General features: G+C 57.5%; 6 protein-coding genes across 6 annotated transcripts; 2 read left to right on the forward strand and 4 right to left on the reverse strand.

The window, feature by feature from the left end:
• Positions 1-2,441: 2,441 nt before the first annotated feature.
• On the reverse strand, positions 2,442-3,755 carry VDAG_03127 (lipase; the record flags this gene model as incomplete). Its single annotated transcript, XM_009656992.1, has 1 exon — positions 2,442-3,755. The coding sequence occupies one exon, from the start codon at positions 3,753-3,755 to the stop codon at positions 2,442-2,444; it is 1,314 nt and encodes a 437-aa protein (XP_009655287.1).
• A 602-nt stretch (positions 3,756-4,357) lies between these two features.
• VDAG_03128 (uncharacterized protein) lies at positions 4,358-4,906 on the reverse strand (the record flags this gene model as incomplete). The annotated part of the gene is made up of 2 exons (XM_009656993.1): positions 4,358-4,532; positions 4,587-4,906. 2 exons carry the CDS (start codon positions 4,904-4,906, stop codon positions 4,358-4,360), a joined length of 495 nt encoding a protein of 164 aa, XP_009655288.1.
• Positions 4,907-6,165: 1,259 nt separating this feature from the next.
• Positions 6,166-7,129, forward strand: VDAG_03129 (uncharacterized protein). The gene is made up of 4 exons (XM_009656994.1): positions 6,166-6,267; positions 6,377-6,477; positions 6,668-6,749; positions 6,806-7,129. Exons 1-4 carry the CDS (start codon positions 6,211-6,213, stop codon positions 6,884-6,886), a joined length of 321 nt encoding a protein of 106 aa, XP_009655289.1. The 5' UTR covers positions 6,166-6,210; the 3' UTR covers positions 6,887-7,129.
• An 81-nt stretch (positions 7,130-7,210) lies between these two features.
• VDAG_03130 (uncharacterized protein) lies at positions 7,211-8,757 on the reverse strand (the record flags this gene model as incomplete). Its single annotated transcript, XM_009656995.1, has 2 exons — positions 7,211-8,579; positions 8,621-8,757. The coding sequence occupies 2 exons, from the start codon at positions 8,755-8,757 to the stop codon at positions 7,211-7,213; spliced, it is 1,506 nt and encodes a 501-aa protein (XP_009655290.1).
• Positions 8,758-9,505: 748 nt separating this feature from the next.
• On the forward strand, positions 9,506-10,344 carry VDAG_03131 (proteasome component PUP3; the record flags this gene model as incomplete). Its single annotated transcript, XM_009656996.1, has 2 exons — positions 9,506-10,063; positions 10,234-10,344. The coding sequence occupies 2 exons, from the start codon at positions 9,506-9,508 to the stop codon at positions 10,342-10,344; spliced, it is 669 nt and encodes a 222-aa protein (XP_009655291.1).
• A 195-nt stretch (positions 10,345-10,539) lies between these two features.
• VDAG_03132 (calcium-transporting ATPase sarcoplasmic/endoplasmic reticulum type) lies at positions 10,540-13,919 on the reverse strand (the record flags this gene model as incomplete). The annotated part of the gene is made up of 4 exons (XM_009656997.1): positions 10,540-10,801; positions 10,851-13,474; positions 13,546-13,703; positions 13,802-13,919. 4 exons carry the CDS (start codon positions 13,917-13,919, stop codon positions 10,711-10,713), a joined length of 2,991 nt encoding a protein of 996 aa, XP_009655292.1. The 3' UTR covers positions 10,540-10,710.
• Positions 13,920-15,617: the final 1,698 nt, after the last annotated feature.

The following is a 15,617-nucleotide window of genomic DNA, read 5'->3' on the forward strand; positions in this document are numbered from 1 at the left end:
TACAACCCAACCCAGCCCCATCTCCACGCCTGGAGAACTGGTGGTGGCCCCCGGTGACCGGGGTCCTGGTCTATACGCGACCTCCACCGTTTAATCTCCTCCTCGGGGATGCAGGCGAGGGGGGTTGTGCTTGGGCTTCCGGGGTGGCGAGGGCAACTGGTGGGAAGTCACGAAGCAAGGCCAGACTCAGGTAAGGTACCTACCTATCTACCTTACCTACACAGGTAGAGAGGTACCTCTCTTGAGCAGGAATAAGAGGGGGGAAGCTGTGGCTGGCTTCCTTCCTACGCTACCTAGGCATGTACCTAAGGTAGGTAGCTGCCTAGGTACCTTACCCGGCCTGGTAAACACTTATCGGGCTGGTTCATTGCTCCTGCTCTCCTCTTTGCTTGGGCAAGGGGAGAAGCGGGGGCCGCTGTCTCCTGCCCTCGACATGCTGGCTGTTGGCTCCTAGCTCCTGGCTCCTGGCTCTGGCTCTGGCTCTGGCTCTGGCTCTGGCTCTGGCTCTGGCTCTGGCTCTGGCTCTGGCTCTGGCTCTGGCTCCTCGCGGCTGGCGGTTCGGGCATCAACGGATGGACATGTGCAGAGACGGGGCCATGGCCGCATCTGTGGACGCTTGGGACAGTACCAGCAGCCCCGGCCACGCACCAAGGTACCTACTGTACCTAGGTAGGTAGATAGTATGGTAGGTACGGTGGGATTCTTTCGACGTGGGCTTTTTTTCTTGGAGGGGCCGAGCCAGCAATGCCTCGCTTCCTGGGGCTCCAGTTCGTTCTCCTGTTGAACACCTCATCTGCCTTTGCCGCCTGATGACTGGCTGCTCGCCGGCTCGCTGGCACCTCATCAATCACGAGGGAGGGGCATGGAGTCCCGACCTGTTCTGCTTCTCCCCCCACCAGCTGGATCATCTCGTCCAACCCACCACTTCTGCTTGATCCCGCCGCTATCAAGAATCCCCTCGTCTACCGCCTCACTCTGCCGCCTGCCACGAGATTTCGGATGCCGAGATTGCAGCTTGGGGCATCCTCATGTCGCCATGCTGGCTGGGCTACCCATTCACGGACCATCATTGTCGAAAAATAGAAGTGGGAGCCCAAGCTCAACCGTGGCCCCCGACACTAGTGCATAGCCCGCCTGCCCGCCTGCCCGCCCACCCCTCCAGCTTGCTTGCTGGCTCGCTGGTTGGCGACGGGCGGCGGACGATGCAATCTGGGTACGCACCAGCGGCCAGGCCACGCCTGTCTGCCTACCACTCTCTGCCGTGGGCCGGCCGGATCTCCACTTTCCACCTCACCACGGGAGGGGGGCAGGGCAGGGCGGGCGTGACCTTGCAGTGAGCGGCGCCAGTTTGCGCTGCTCATCACTATCTGTCCAGTCTTGCCAGTGTACCTACCTGCCTACCCATACCTAGGTAGGTAGGTAGGTACCTACCCAGGGAGGGAGGCAAGGAGGGTACCTATCTCTTGTTTGTTTTGGCTCCTTTGCAACCCTTGGATAAATCAACAGCCACTCTCGCCCTCCCCGCCTTGTCCGCATTCTGCCACTAGACACAAAACAACAAAGATGGCCCACGTGACAGTTGCACTCGTCTCTCATAGATTCATGACCAGCGCCCTGCGCCCATCATTCGCGGCCGGCGCTAACCGTTGAGGCCACGCCAAAATGGGTCTGAAACACAGTCTGGAGCGTGGTATCAGTCGGCTCCAGGTGGAAGAGACGGGCTGAGGTAAGCCACATGTTTGCTCACGACCCAGCTCTCTCCTCGTCCCTCGCCCTTCACAGAACTTGTGGAGACTCACTCCACTTGGGCTGATCATCTGCTGGGCACATTTTGCTGCTGGCTTGCTGGCTGGACGCATGGGACCGTGTCATTAGCGACAGGGCATACTGCCAAGATCCAAAAGCACCAAGTTGCTGTGTGTTTTCGAGTCTGTTTTTGTGTTTATGCGTGGGTTCCGGTGCAGGACCCATGCAGCTGTTCATGCTGTTATGCAGTATAGACCTGTGGAGCAGCCAAGGCACATTGGCACATTGGCACATTGGCACCTATTTCGGAAACCTTTGAGAAGGCCATGTCTAGACTCTTATGGTCAATCCAGGCGGCAAAAGGACTGATCTTGAGGCGTCAGTGTCGGCGATCCGCAGTATCTGGTCTCTCCAGCCCGACGTCGTACGACTATCGAAGCAACAGCATGGCACTCTGTGAACAGAATGACCGTCAGCAGCGAAGAGGCCATTATTATGCAGGGAGCAGTTTTAAAAAGCATAATCGTACTACATTCAGACTGGTTTAAAATAATACAAGGGGCCAGGCAGCAGTCTCGTTACCTATGATCGCTCCAACCCGCCATTGCAATTGTGCGCCCCTTTCCCATATGTTCGCTTCGGCCACATCATCCTGTTTACAGCTCAACGTGTCGCTTCGCCCGCGGATCGGTCCTCTAAAGCTCCTCCAGCCGGGCGTCGTCATCACCCCCCTGGCCGTCAGGATACTTCTCCCGGCCCCAGTTCGCAGGGTCCCCGCCGGGCACGCAGAGGCCGATGCGCCAAAAGTAGTCCCGGTGCGCGAAGAACAGCTGCCACAGCTTGAAGCGCGCCGGCACGCTCGGAAATCTCTTGACCCACCTGCGCTCCTGGGGCGCCGTCCCCTCGACGGCCCCGGCGAGTCTTTCCTCTTGCTCCTCCTCCTCCTCCTCCTGCTGCACAACCTCGTCGGCCACCGCCTCTACTTGTTCGACCTCGACGTCGCCCTGCGCGATGCACTGATCGTCGCTGGCTCCGCGGCAGACGACGACATCCTCGACCGACGGCGACAGGTCCGGCTTCGTGATGAAGAATTCGCCGCCGTGCGAGCGGTACCCCCACTCCGTCAGCGGCAGCAGCGGGACGGGATCGTCGGCGTGCGTCACGCGGCGGTACACGCGCTTCTCCGGGTCCGCGGCGCCCGCGGCCTCGGCCTCGGTGTCGAGCGCAAAGACGGCATCGACGTAGTCGCACAGCGGCTGGTTGCCGACCTTGGGCTCGCCAAAGGTCGTCACGAGGAGGTCGTCCCAGCCGAGGGACACGCGCAGCTCGAGCGCCGCCAGCATGGCGACAGCGCCGCCGAGGCTGTGGCCGACGAGGTGGACGGGGTAGTCGGGGAACTGCGCCTTCAGCGCCTCGAGCTCCGGCAGCACGAGCTTGCGGGCCTGCTGCCAGGACTCGAGGAAGCCCTGGTGCACGGTGCAGTTGTTGCACTTGTGGCTCGGTGCCTTGGCGGTCTCGCCGCCGTTGTCGGGGGACGGGTAGGGAAGGTATTCCTGCGGCACGGTGCTCAGGTCGACGACCGTATTCGCGATGCTGTAGGTCCCTCGGAATGCGATGATGATTGCCTTGCCACCCAGGAGATCGCGCTCATCCTCCTTCGTATCGGGACGGCGGACGCCGTGGTCAACCGCAATGTAGCCGCAGCTATCTTTCATGAGAATGCCGGTATTCCATGTCTTCGCGAGGACGAGGGTCGGGAACTCGATGCAGCGCGAGGCGCAGGAGAAGGGCTCGGAGACGCCTGTGGTTCCGACGCAATAGGCGATATCAACCAAGCGGGACATGCGCTCGAGGGAAGAGAACAGAGCGACAGAGACGGGCTGTCGTCCATCATCGTCTGACCCGCCGCCCAGCGGTCGCTGGCTGATAGTTGCGCCGACGTTGAGAGCAAGGGCTAGTAAGGATGCAAATCGCACCAGGCCCGAAAAGCCACAGGCGATGAACCGCATGGTGATCGTATGGATTGAGGGGTTGAGTTGGACGATTATGTGCTATGCAAGGCGTGGCGCAAGACCATCGTTGCCTCGCGCAGAAGGGGCGTTGGAGCGCTTTCAGGTGCTCAGGGTTGATTGTTTCGACAGAGAGTATCGTCTTGAGAGGAATGTTGGTTGCATCAATGCCTTCGTTGACACATGATTGGGATGGTTTCGGGACAGCGATCGTAACCAACGTCGCGAGTGGACAGCGGATGCTTGAGACAACGCGGACCACGTCTGGTGCACGAGGATGATCGTGCCAAAGTCGTTGATGCGGTGAGGTCATATGGCACTCCAGTCAGTCACCTGCCAAGCAGAGATCCCCCCCTGATGGTGCAGCCTGAGTGGCTACATTGGATGGGGATCGACCCCACCCCCGGATCGCTTAACTACCGCTTCACATTCATCTATTCCCCGATCCCCAGCGGATTTGGGCGGCCTTCGTGATCTGGACGTGGTGATATGTTCTATTGATTTGTGATACGCCAATCGTCCTGATCGTTCAAGAATCATTACGGCCTTCCTTGTTTATTCTATTGTCTAAGCCTGTGCCCCCCCTCAGCCTTTCCAGAAACTCACTCAAACTTGGGTGGCGCAGGCTGGATGCTGAAGAACTTGGCTTGGATGTCCGCCGAATCGGCCTTGCAGTTGCTTGCAGCGGTAGCTGTGGCATTGTTGGCGGTTGTGCCATTGCCGCCGGTACATGTAATAGCCACGGGTGCCGTACCAGATGCCTCATAGTCAGCCGCACTGAAAGGAACGTCAGTTGCTGTATGCAGTATCGCAATATTTGATTCATCTTACCCATCTTCACCAGCACATACGCCCTCGATCAGCGTCAGGGACCCGTTTTGCCAGATGAAGTTGACACGAGCGTCGTTGCAGCTGTATCTTGGAGTCCTCCCGTCGTTGTTGACGGCCTTGGATGTGGAGTTGAAGAGGCAGGATGTGTCTACGGTCGTGCTGTCGTCGAGAAAGCCAAACTCATACGAGTCCAGCGTCTTTCCGCCGTCAGCCGAATCTGCGACAAAGTTCTGGATGCTGAATTCGTCGGGTAGCTGGCAGTCGTCCGTGGCCACCAGAGCTGCTATCTCCTGCGGGAGGGAGGCTATGTAGGCTGCCATGGCGTTGGCGGCAGGAGTCGCTGCCAGGAGGAGGCACAAAAGCTGGTTCATGGTGTCAAATTTGGCTACCGCTGAGTGGTAGGGATAGCGAGCACAGGTGGGAGATGCTGGTGTATATGGATGTGTATTGAAACGAAGAATATTGATTTGAGAAGCGCGGAGTACCTAAGCAGGTATGGAAGGAGAGACCAGCTATTTCTGCCCGTAAGGAAACAATGATTCTTTATGGGACCAGAGACACCCGCCGTCCCTTGCAGAGGCCGACAGTTGGGAAGAACCTACCGCAAGGTATTGCGCAGATCTGTGATGCAATAGCCCATGAAATGCCCACCTAGTCCCTGCCAGCGTCACTTTCTAAAGCGACGGCCTATCACCATGATGAGTCCAGCAGCGGTCTCCTGGAGATCTCTGGAGCAAAAAGAGTGGGCTATGATGTGTCGCGTTTCGAGACAGCTGGGTCGCTCAGAACAGCCACGCACTAACCTGTAGATCCCGTCGTGTATGCGTCTCCCGTTACAACATCAACATGAGCCCGATTGGTCGCTATGTCGCTGTTGAGGAGACCCAAAAGAGAGACAAACAGCCAGATAAGGAAGCAGTGCTCAGGGGCTGGGCCGCAGTAGGGAAACGGGCTCCAGCAGCCGGCGGGCCCGGCGAATATCAACGAGTGGGCCATAAAAATGGGCGGCTGTTGAGGACACGCAAGACGGTGCGGTGCAGCTTAACGAATGACACCCTGGGACTTGCTTCAGACAGAAATCATGCCTTGGGGAACCCCGACCAAGGCCGCCTGCCAGTGCACTGTTGCCAAGCACCCGGACCTGATAGTAAATTCGGCCAGTTGCAGTATTAGTCACGTCGTGTCACCTCCGGCCAAACCGACCACATGGTGGTCTGAGAAATTCATCACAGCTTTGGTGATAACGGCGGTTCGTGTTCAGAGTTCTGGATGGTGTGCCGTAGCAATCATGATTCAATAAAGAGGTGGAAACGGCAAAGCCACCGGGCAACGACCTCAAGAGGCTACAGTTCCAGTACAAGTGGATTGAACCAGGTGGACCCCAAGCTCAGCTCGCTAAAAGCCCAGATCAAAGTCTAGACTTATCGATAACGACGCACACAAGAAATCATCGCTACCCTCTACACCCACGTGACCGCACAAATTGCGAATTTTCGTCCAGGCCCCACCCCCCAGCTGGCCAATTTTCAGATTATCCCGCCGCGACCCCGAAGAAGCCTTTCCCTCTCCTCCCCCCATCGCCCAACGACAACCGACGACAACATCGCCCAACCCGACGACAACAATGGCGAAGGAACAGTCCACCCGCACCGGCCTTGCCGTCGGCCTCAACAAGGGTCACGTACGTGTCTCACCTCCTGGAGGATCTCTGCATCCGACTCCCTGAGCAACTGTGCTCGCATTTGCAGACGATGGACAACGTAAGGCTGACCAGCCATTCAATCTAACAGAAGACCACCCCTCGCGTCGCTAAGCCCCGCATCTCTTCCCAGAAGGGCCGCATCAGCAAGCGCACCACCTTCGTCCGCGAGGTTGTCCGTGAGGTCTCTGGGTACGTTAACGTCACACACTATGAGATGGAGCGGCAGGAGGCGGAGGCAAAGGCTGGGGTTAGACGGCGGTCTGGGAGCAATGATGTTGACAATCAACATTGCTCGCCGACTGCCGTCTGATCGATGTGGCTCTGCCTCTTGCGCTCGCTCTGCAAATTGAATCAAGCCCAGATGCTAACTGGTCTCCAGCCTCGCCCCCTACGAGCGCCGCGTTATCGAACTCCTTCGCAACAGCAAGGACAAGCGCGCCCGTAAGCTCGCCAAGAAGAGGGTAAGGTCCCACGACACAACGGCTGCTCTGCACTTGATACTAACACCAACAACCAGCTCGGAACCTTCGGCCGCGCCAAGAGCAAGGTCGACGAGCTCCAGCGTGTCATCGCTGAGTCCCGCCGTGCCGCCCACTAAATGCTTTCACGACTCGAAGTGGGTTGGTCTGGGAAGTTGAATAGGGGCATCTGGGTTTCGGCGTGCGGGCGACAAAATGGCAGCGGTCCTACAGAAGAAAAAAGAGGACCCCTCATGGCATTTTCCGCTGAGGAAAATACAACGGTTTACTGCGGCTTTCACGGAGTGGCGGCTAGCAGGTCATGAGAAATACCAATACCAACGATTTCAGCAAGGAAATTCCAGCTTGCGCCTTCATTCTCTCCCCTTTCATTCATATGCATCGCTTGTGTCTTGTGGTGATCATTCTAAGTGCCCTCTCATCATGTCTCTTGTCGGCGATGTCTATTTCTTGCCAGGCAACTTGAGCCACTTGGGTAGCTTCTTCCCTGCGCCTCCATCCCCCCGATCGCTGCCTTCTGGTTTGGAGCTCGGTACAACCGGAACCCGGTCGTCCACCTCCTGCTCCTTGGGCAATTCTGGCACCTTGACTGCCGTCGCGCGCTGTGCAACGCTATCCTTCAAGAAAGCCTTTTTCCTCACGTCCCCCGGCACGCTGTCGTCCCACACAAAGTTGACGAGCACGCTGCGCGTCATCTTGTAGTCGTGGATCAGGAGAGTGTTAGGGCCCTGGCTATCCTTGACGACATCCTTGCCTCCCGGCAACACGAGCCGGAACTTTTGTCCGCCATTGGCCATGACGGACCGCACCGCCTCGTAAAGCACAGCGCCAGTCGCCTCCGGACCAAACACCCATTGAGCTGATGTATTGTCGGGGAAACGAACCTTGACAGGAACCGAGGATACAGAGGCTAGTCTCGCCTCTTCGGCTTGCGCCTTCTCTTCGATCTCCTTATCCGATGGCAGGTGCTTGTTATGGGAGCTCTGCAGGAGTCGCGCCTGGTGCAGTTGCGCTTGCTGGATGGACGGCGTGAAGTCACTTTCGGACATGGGCATGGATGCCGCGGCTATTGTCGTGCCTGTGGGCGCTTGAAAGACGCCCACTGGCTGCAACGGGTCTGAAGGCAAGGTGACTGGTGCAGGGTCGACATCCATGGCGTCGCTTGGAGTTTGTTCGGGCTGAGCTGAAGCCGGTGCAGGAATTGAAGCATCCGTTGACTGCTCAGGCGTGCTGTCAGGCTCGGGTTGCGCCACCGTCTCAGGGACGGTAGCCGTAGTTGCAGGCACGGCCGCGGCTTCTTTCTCTTCAGCCTCCACCTCCGCGAAGAACTGACTAATCTCCGTCATGGACTCGAACAGCGTCTTGTCGGTCTTTCTGAACGACAGGCGTATCAACACGCTGCCCGAGTTGTACCCCAGCTGGGACAGGGTTTTCTGAAAGTCCGCAAAGGAGGCCAGCTCCCTGCCCATGATGTTGAGAACCGGTGTTTCGTAGAACAGCTGGCCGCTACCAGTCTGGCCACCAGCCGTTGTCTGCGCCACGCCCCGCGCCGTCAGGTTGAGGTTCTTCCCCTGGCTCGAGACCCGGGTTTCGAATTGGCGCAGGACTTTCCATAATGAGGACTCGCTGGAGAACTTGTCGACAACACGTCCGTTTGGAGTCGCATTGGATTCGGGGGAGGGGAGCTGAAGGGCTACGGATACGGCGGACGGTGTGTTTGACTTTTGGACGAGCTCAAGCTTTGCGCCGGGGATGAGGCCTGCTTGGCGCCAAAGAACCGAAAGATCGACTTGCTTCTGCTTATGTCTTGTCCTGTCAGTGTGGGGCTGGAGGGAGGTCAACGATGGACATACTTGAGGAGATACTTGTCGCTGCCGAGGTTGAGCTTCTTACAAGCTTCTTGGAGAACGTCTGTCATGTATGTTCCAGGGTTGACCTTGACCGTTGTCCGGCGCAAGTCAGTGGCGATGACGGTAACGTGAGACGCCATGATCCGATGCAAGTCTTTCTTGTATTGGTGTCTTTCTTCTGAAATCTTTCAGTGTCAACTTCCACCCTGCTAGGAATCAGGAATTGGACCGTCGTCGCTGGTTGCTTCACTGTAGGGTCAAGTGGTGCTTGGTGGGGTAGCGGTCGTAGCATAGGTCATCAGTGAACGTGGTACGTTTGATAATGAGGGTCGAACTCGGTGGAACCGGACCGAAGCTCGGCATCCGGGCTTGCGAATTTGTGAGATACAGGTGGTAAAGCCAACAAGCTGGCATGCGCACAAAAGGCCGAAAACACGTAGTCTTTCTCGCAGGCCAAAGTCGTGGTCTCGGCGAGAGAGCATATTACCACATTGCGGAGAGCCGCAGGCAGCATCTTGTTATCGAGGGATGCGTAAGGCGAACGGGGCTTATCTCAGCGTCCCTGGTTGAGAAGCTCCCACCAATGATAGAGCTCCACAAGAAGATAAGTGGGTCAATCTCGACCACCGCTGCCGCGCCATGTCGTGTTTGCCTTGCTCTCCAGCTGGCTAATCGATGCAACTGGCATTCAACCTCCCCCGACCTTCCCACCCTGCAGCTATCGAATCCATCGTGACGACCTTCCCCGACAGCAGCACCATCACGCAACTTGACGAATTTCACGACGTTCCTTCCATAGTATCCCGACAGCGTTCCCGATCCGATAACAGCTGCAGAGGTCCCCTTACCACAGAGCCAACATGGTATGTCCATCACCGAGCACCCTCAATGACCCCCCGGCTCCAGCTAATCACCCTCCCAGAGCTCCCCCTTCTCCATAAGTCCGTTGAAACCCCTCCTCCCTCGAGCCCTCCCCCTAACAATCTCATCCTAGACGGCGGCGCCTGCGTGGCAATGGTGGGCAAGGACTGCGTCGCGATAGCCTGCGACCTGCGCCTCGGCCTCCAGGCCCTGACCGTGTCCAACAACTTCCCCAAGATCTTCCAGTACGGCGACGTCTTCCTCGGCCTCACGGGCCTCGCCACGGACGTCACCACGGTCGGCGACCTCTTCCGCTACAAGTCCAACATGTACCGCCTCCGTGAGGAGCGCAACATCGCGCCCCGCACCTTTGCGAACCTCGTCTCCTCGTCCCTCTACGAGCGCCGCTTCGGCCCCTACTTTGTCTCCCCCGTCGTCGCCGGCCTCGACCCCAAGACGGGGAAGCCCTTCATCTGCGGCTTCGACTCGATCGGCTGCATCGACTTTGCCAAGGACTTTATCGTCTCCGGCACGGCGTCCGAGCAGCTGTTTGGCATGTGCGAGAGCTTGTGGGAGCCTGATCTGGTGAGATTCTCTCCTCCTCCTCCTCCTCCTCCTCCTCCTCCTCCTCCTCCTCCTCCTCCTCCTCCTCCTCCTCCTCCTCCTTGTGGCGGTGCAGCCACTGCAGCGGTTGTCGGGGTATTAATTCGCTTATCTTCCAGGGCCCCGATGAGCTTTTCGAGACCATCTCTCAGTCCCTTCTCAACGCCGTCGATCGCGACGCCCTGTCCGGCTGGGGCGCGCACGTCTACATCATTGAGAAGGACAAGGTTACCAAGAGGCTACTCAAGGGCAGGCAAGACTAAGACACTCTTTACAAGCAGCAGGCGGGAGCAGAGCAGAACAGGAGAGCGTGGCAGGACGTTACATCGGCATGCTGGATGGGCAGACAGAGATCCCAGGTTCATCATGTGCGCGTGTATCTTGTATCAACAGACCCGGCGTAATGATCAATAGACATGGTCGACACGTCGCAGAATTTTGAAACATGACTGGTAATGCAACAGAAGAACATTGTGTATTTTTTTTTACTTCGAACGATTGGCAGTCTGAGACGGCTTATCAAGTCTTTACAGGCAGAGAGCTCGAGGCAAGCAATGTATCTCGCTCGCTCTATGATATGGTACATTTCTCTATCGATCTAGCCCGAAACGACCCTCTACATTCGTCTTTTATTGGGCCTTCTTTGCCTTGATTGCCTCAACCGTCTTGGTCTGCATGAAGAACGACCTCTCAATCAGTTTGAGACCCTCGTCGATAAGACTGGCTTGTGTTAGTACTGATCTATTGACCGAAGAACGGTAAAACTTACATGACGGGAGCGCTGATCCACAGCACAGCCTTCCACTCGGTCCAGTTCAACGGCAGGATCGAGAACAGGCTTTGCAGAACCGGTGTGTAGAGCAGGGCGAAATGAAGAGCCATGGACAAAGCAATGGCGTAGACGAGCATCATGTTCTCCCAGAGAGGAAGGGTGAACAGGGACTCGCTGGAGGACAGGGCATTGACGGCGTTGAACATTTCGATGACGACGAGAATAGAAAGGGAAACGGTAGAGGCTGACTTGGCCATGTCGTTGGAGAACATTTGGCAGCCAATCTCAGGGAACTGCGTCGAGCAGCGGTGGAAGCTGGAAAGCTGGTTAAAGGTAATCTGCGGGCCCTCTGGGTTGTACATGAACCACCAAGCGTAGCCGGCAACAGTGGCCAGGCCGACGTAAGTGCCGATGACCATGTAGCGGAAGAAAAGCCATCCGCCGATAAGGCGTTCGTCACGCTTGCGAGGCTGGCGCTTCATGATGTCGTGATCGGGGGGGTTGAACGAGAGGGCCGTGGCAGGGAGACCATCAGTGACAAGGTTGACCCAAAGAAGCTGGACGGGAATCAGAGCCTCGGGCATGCCGAGAGCGGCGGTGAGGAAGATGGAGACAACCTCGCCAATGTTGGACGAGATGAGGTACCGAATGAATTGCTGGGTGTTGTTGTAAATGGAACGGCCCTCCTCGATGGCGACCTCGATGGTGGCAAAGTTGTCATCAGCAAGAACCATGTCAGCGGCGAGCTTGGCGACATCAGTGCCGGATCCCATGGCAACACCAATATCAGCCTTCTTCAGAGCAGGGGCATCATTGACGCCGTCACCAGTCATGGCAACAACTTCGCCGGCTTGCTGAAGAAGATCAACGAGCTTGGACTTGTGGCTAGGCTCGACGCGAGAGAACAGAGAAGCGGTGCGGGCAGCCTCAATGGCCTCGCGAGCGGTCAGGTTATCAAACTCGCGGCCAGTGAAAGACTTGCCGGTAAGGTCCTCGTTCTCGCCAAAGACGCCAATTTGACGGCAGATGCTCTCGGCGGTGTTGCGGTTGTCTCCAGTGATGACGATGACGCGGATGCCAGCCTCCTTGCACTTGCGGATCGAAGTGGCCACCTCCTCACGAGGAGGGTCCAGCATGCCGACGAGACCAACAAACGTCATGTTCTGCTCAAGCTCAGCATACTGGGCGGTAGACTTTGCGTTCTTCAGAAGTGCGTTGTTGCCAACGTTCTCAATGCTGGCGAGAGCAATGACACGCATGCCCCGGTTGCCATACTCGACGATTTCCTTGGTGATGAGGTCTTGCGTCTTGCGGTCTAGGGCCTGGCGCTTGCCATCGGCGCCGAGGAGCGTGTGGGAGCAGCGTTCAAGAATAGACTCGGGCGCGCCCTTGACAAGAAGCTTCTGCTCCTTGCCGTTCTGGACAACAACTGACATGGACTTGCGGTCACGAGAGAACTCATACGTGGCGAGGCGGCGATACTGGTTCTCGTAGTGAGCGCTGGCGTGGTGGAGGAAAGCATCAGGGGCTGAGCTAGCGGGGGCGCTGGGACCAAGCTTCTCGACAAGCACGCGGAGAGCACCTTCGGTAGGTTCGCCAACGTTGGAGTAGGAGTCAGTCTTGGGGTCGTAAGCCAGCTTGGAATCGTTGCAGAGAGCAGCCACCTCGGTGATCTGGCGGACAGTATGGGATGAGCGGGGAAGGTCCTTCACAGGCTGGCCGTTGGAAGTAATGGCACCCTTGGGGCTGAAGGTAGAACCCTCGACATCGAGTTCGATGAGGTCTGTTCCGGACTCATTCAGGTAGACGACCTTGTTGACGCTCATCTGATTCGTTGTCAGGGTGCCGGTCTTGTCAGAGCAGATGACGCTGCAGCTGCCGAGAGTCTCGACTGAAGGCAGGCTGCGGACAACGGCATTCTTGGCGGCCATCTTGCGAGTGCCCAGAGCCAGACAAGTGGTAATGACAACGGCCAGACCCTCGGGGATAGCGGCGACACCAAGAGACACGGCAATCTTGAGGTAATAGATAGCACCCTTGGTCCAGGTCCCATGGCTGGGATCGTTGAAGTGAGGGATGTTGATGAGCCAGACGAGGATGCAGATGACGGTAATGACCTTGGCCAGACTGTCGCCGAAATCGTTGAGCTTCTGCTTCAGAGGGGTAGGTTCAGAGATTTGGGCAGTGATACTCTCATGGATGTCACCGATGGCGGTGCTGGTACCGGTCAAGACGACAACGGCCTTGGCACGTCCCACAACGACGGTGGTTCCAGAAAAGAGTATGTTGACCTGGTCCTGCAACACTGCCTTCTCGTCATTGACGACAGCGGTGTGATCCTTGCCGACGCTCTCGCTCTCGCCAGTCAAGATGGCCTGGTCCATGGCGAAAGCATTGCTCTCAATGGCGACAACCCTGCAATCAGCGGGGACACGGTCGCCAACGTTGACGGTGATGATATCGCCGGGCACGAGCTCCTCGGCCCGGACACGAGAGACGTGGCCATTGCGGAGAACATTGGCCTCGTTGGCCGAGTATTCCTGGAGAGCGGCAATGGCCTTCTCGGCGCTGCTCTCCTGCGAAACGCCAACGACGGCGTTGAGGATCAGGATGGTGAGGATCTGGGAATACCGGCATGATTAGCGTTGGAAAGTCTTGGTAGGTGGGGGGGCGCGGCCCGGGGATTACGTACCACTGCTGGGTCGACGAATGCGCTCCAGCCTTCCTCGTCGTCGAAAAGGGCAAGAACGAAAGAAACAGCAGCCGAGCCCAGGAGGATAATGACGAGCTGGTCCTTGAATTGCTCCAGAATGAGCTCCCAAATGGGCGTGGGGGGTTCCTCGGGGATCACTGCGAAAAAGAGGTTGCGTCAGCTTGGTTCGCAGAAAGTTCGACAGGCAGAGGCGCGCAAGGTAAAGAATGAAAGAGTGCTCGGGGGAGAAACCTACCATTTCTGCCGTGCTGAGACCGCAGCGAGGCGACCTGGTCGTCGTTGAGGCCGGTCTTGACGTCGACATCAAAGTGAGCCAGGACCTTATCGACAGGTTTCGCAAAGGCGTCCTCCATCGCAAAGGCGCGCGCGGGGCGCAGAGAGTGGCTGCGTTCGGGGAAAGAGGTCCTCAAAGGATTGGTATGGCGGTCGTGCTTGCGCTCAAGTTTTCTCGGTGGGAGGGACTGGTGTTGTTGCTCGGGAGAATCAGTCGCCTTGATTCGGGGACTTGGAAAAAGGTGAAGTAGGGACGAGAGTTGAAGAGGCTTTAGACACAAGGCATCTTATTGCGTAGGCAGTGGGGCTAGGAGGCAACGACGGGTCAACGATAATGGGTCTGGGCCAACGACAAGAAACACCAAGAGTTTCCACGCGGTTCTTGACCTCCACTACGTAAGGTGTCCTGTTCTGTTGGAGGGGGATGTAGTCTGGCGAGAGAGTCGAGCGCAGGGCCGGCGATCTGAAGTGTCCTGGTTTTTTTGGGTGGTACCGTACCTTGCCTTACAGAATACGTGTTCGTTCACTGGTTTGGCACCGGTTACAGGACCCTTTTTCGCCGTGGGCGTGTTGAAAGGAACTGCTAAGGTCGAGCTTGCCCGCTTCTGGTTAGGTTTGGTGCGCATCCAGGCCCCAAATGTGCTGTGCACTGTGTAGCAGGCGCGACTTCCCTTCCCTGAAGGCCCTTCCAGAAGATCTAGCGGAGATCACTGGCCAGTCAGGTCGTATTCTCAAGGAACCGGCGAACGAGGTTGGTGCCTTTGAACCGCCAGCGGAGGCGAGCGCGGGGCAGTGGCCAATTAGCTGACTCGAGTGTGCACCGATGCGGAAGTCTTCCCACCTCAATGCTGGTCAAGTGTCGACCTCGCTGATATATCCCTGACCTGGCCAACACCTGGGGACAAAATGCGGAGGAGGTTGGGCTGACTGATCTTGTCTCATGACTGCCATCAGTCATCATGTCTGTCCCTTCCTCACCTCCAGAATCGCCATGTTCGGTGTACGCCAACAAAGCAAGCTGGCGTGGGGGGCTTTACTCGTGGCTCAAGGGTCAAATGTGGCGGGGCTGGGGCCGGCTGGCCTCAACCCGTGTCCCAGAGTACTTCCCAAGGGACTATTCGGGACCAGCGCCACATCTCATCCCCGGCGACACGCCCAAGCCTCATCCCCTCACAACGCTAAAGCTAAGGTACCTAAGGTACCTAAGGTACCTACCTACCTAGGTAGGTAGGTAATAAGGTAGCTTGAGCTGACCATCTCATCCGAAGCAGCTTCACAGCTTGACGTCGTGATTTTGACACCATGGCATGACGGAGCTCGGCCCTTTTCCCCATTTTTTCCAGCAGCATGCGATTCTTACATTTAGATCAGCGCGGGAGCTAGATCTCGATGGACCTTGATTAGTTGCCGTCATGTCCTGGTCCCTGGGCCCTGTGGGTTCATGCTTGATGCTCAGTGGCCCCGGCCTGCCGTGTCTTGCCTTCATCTCCCTCCGGTCTCGCGCATCATGGCTTCAGCCATGGGGAGCACTTATGCACGCCTCCTCCTCCAACTCCGACCCGAACACCCCGCTTGTGCAACTCTCTTGTCCCAGCCGGGAGCGCCTGAGGTGAGATGGCCGTAGATCTATGCGTCGTACCCAGGCTGAGCCCTCCTGTACATGTAGGCCGGCGGCCAGACGAGGCGATGCAGCGTGGGACAATGCTACTGGAGCTCTGGGACCATCTACATATTCCTTGGCCCGGTATTGGCATTGCATGCCGTAGCGGCAAGCATTC

The sequence above is a fragment of the Verticillium dahliae genome, genomic scaffold, assembly GCF_000150675.1.
Source record: "Verticillium dahliae VdLs.17 supercont1.5 genomic scaffold, whole genome shotgun sequence".
Classification (NCBI taxonomy): domain Eukaryota; kingdom Fungi; phylum Ascomycota; class Sordariomycetes; order Glomerellales; family Plectosphaerellaceae; genus Verticillium; species Verticillium dahliae.

Coding starts and splice junctions, on each gene's coding strand:
- VDAG_03129 (XM_009656994.1), top strand. CDS start 6,211: ATGGCGAAGGAACAGTCCACCCGCACCGGCCTTGCCGTCGGCCTCAAC. Junction 6,478..6,667: donor GTTGTCCGTGAGGTCTCTGG/GTACGTTAACGT, acceptor ACTGGTCTCCAG/CCTCGCCCCCTACGAGCGCC. Junction 6,750..6,805: donor GTAAGCTCGCCAAGAAGAGG/GTAAGGTCCCAC, acceptor ACCAACAACCAG/CTCGGAACCTTCGGCCGCGC.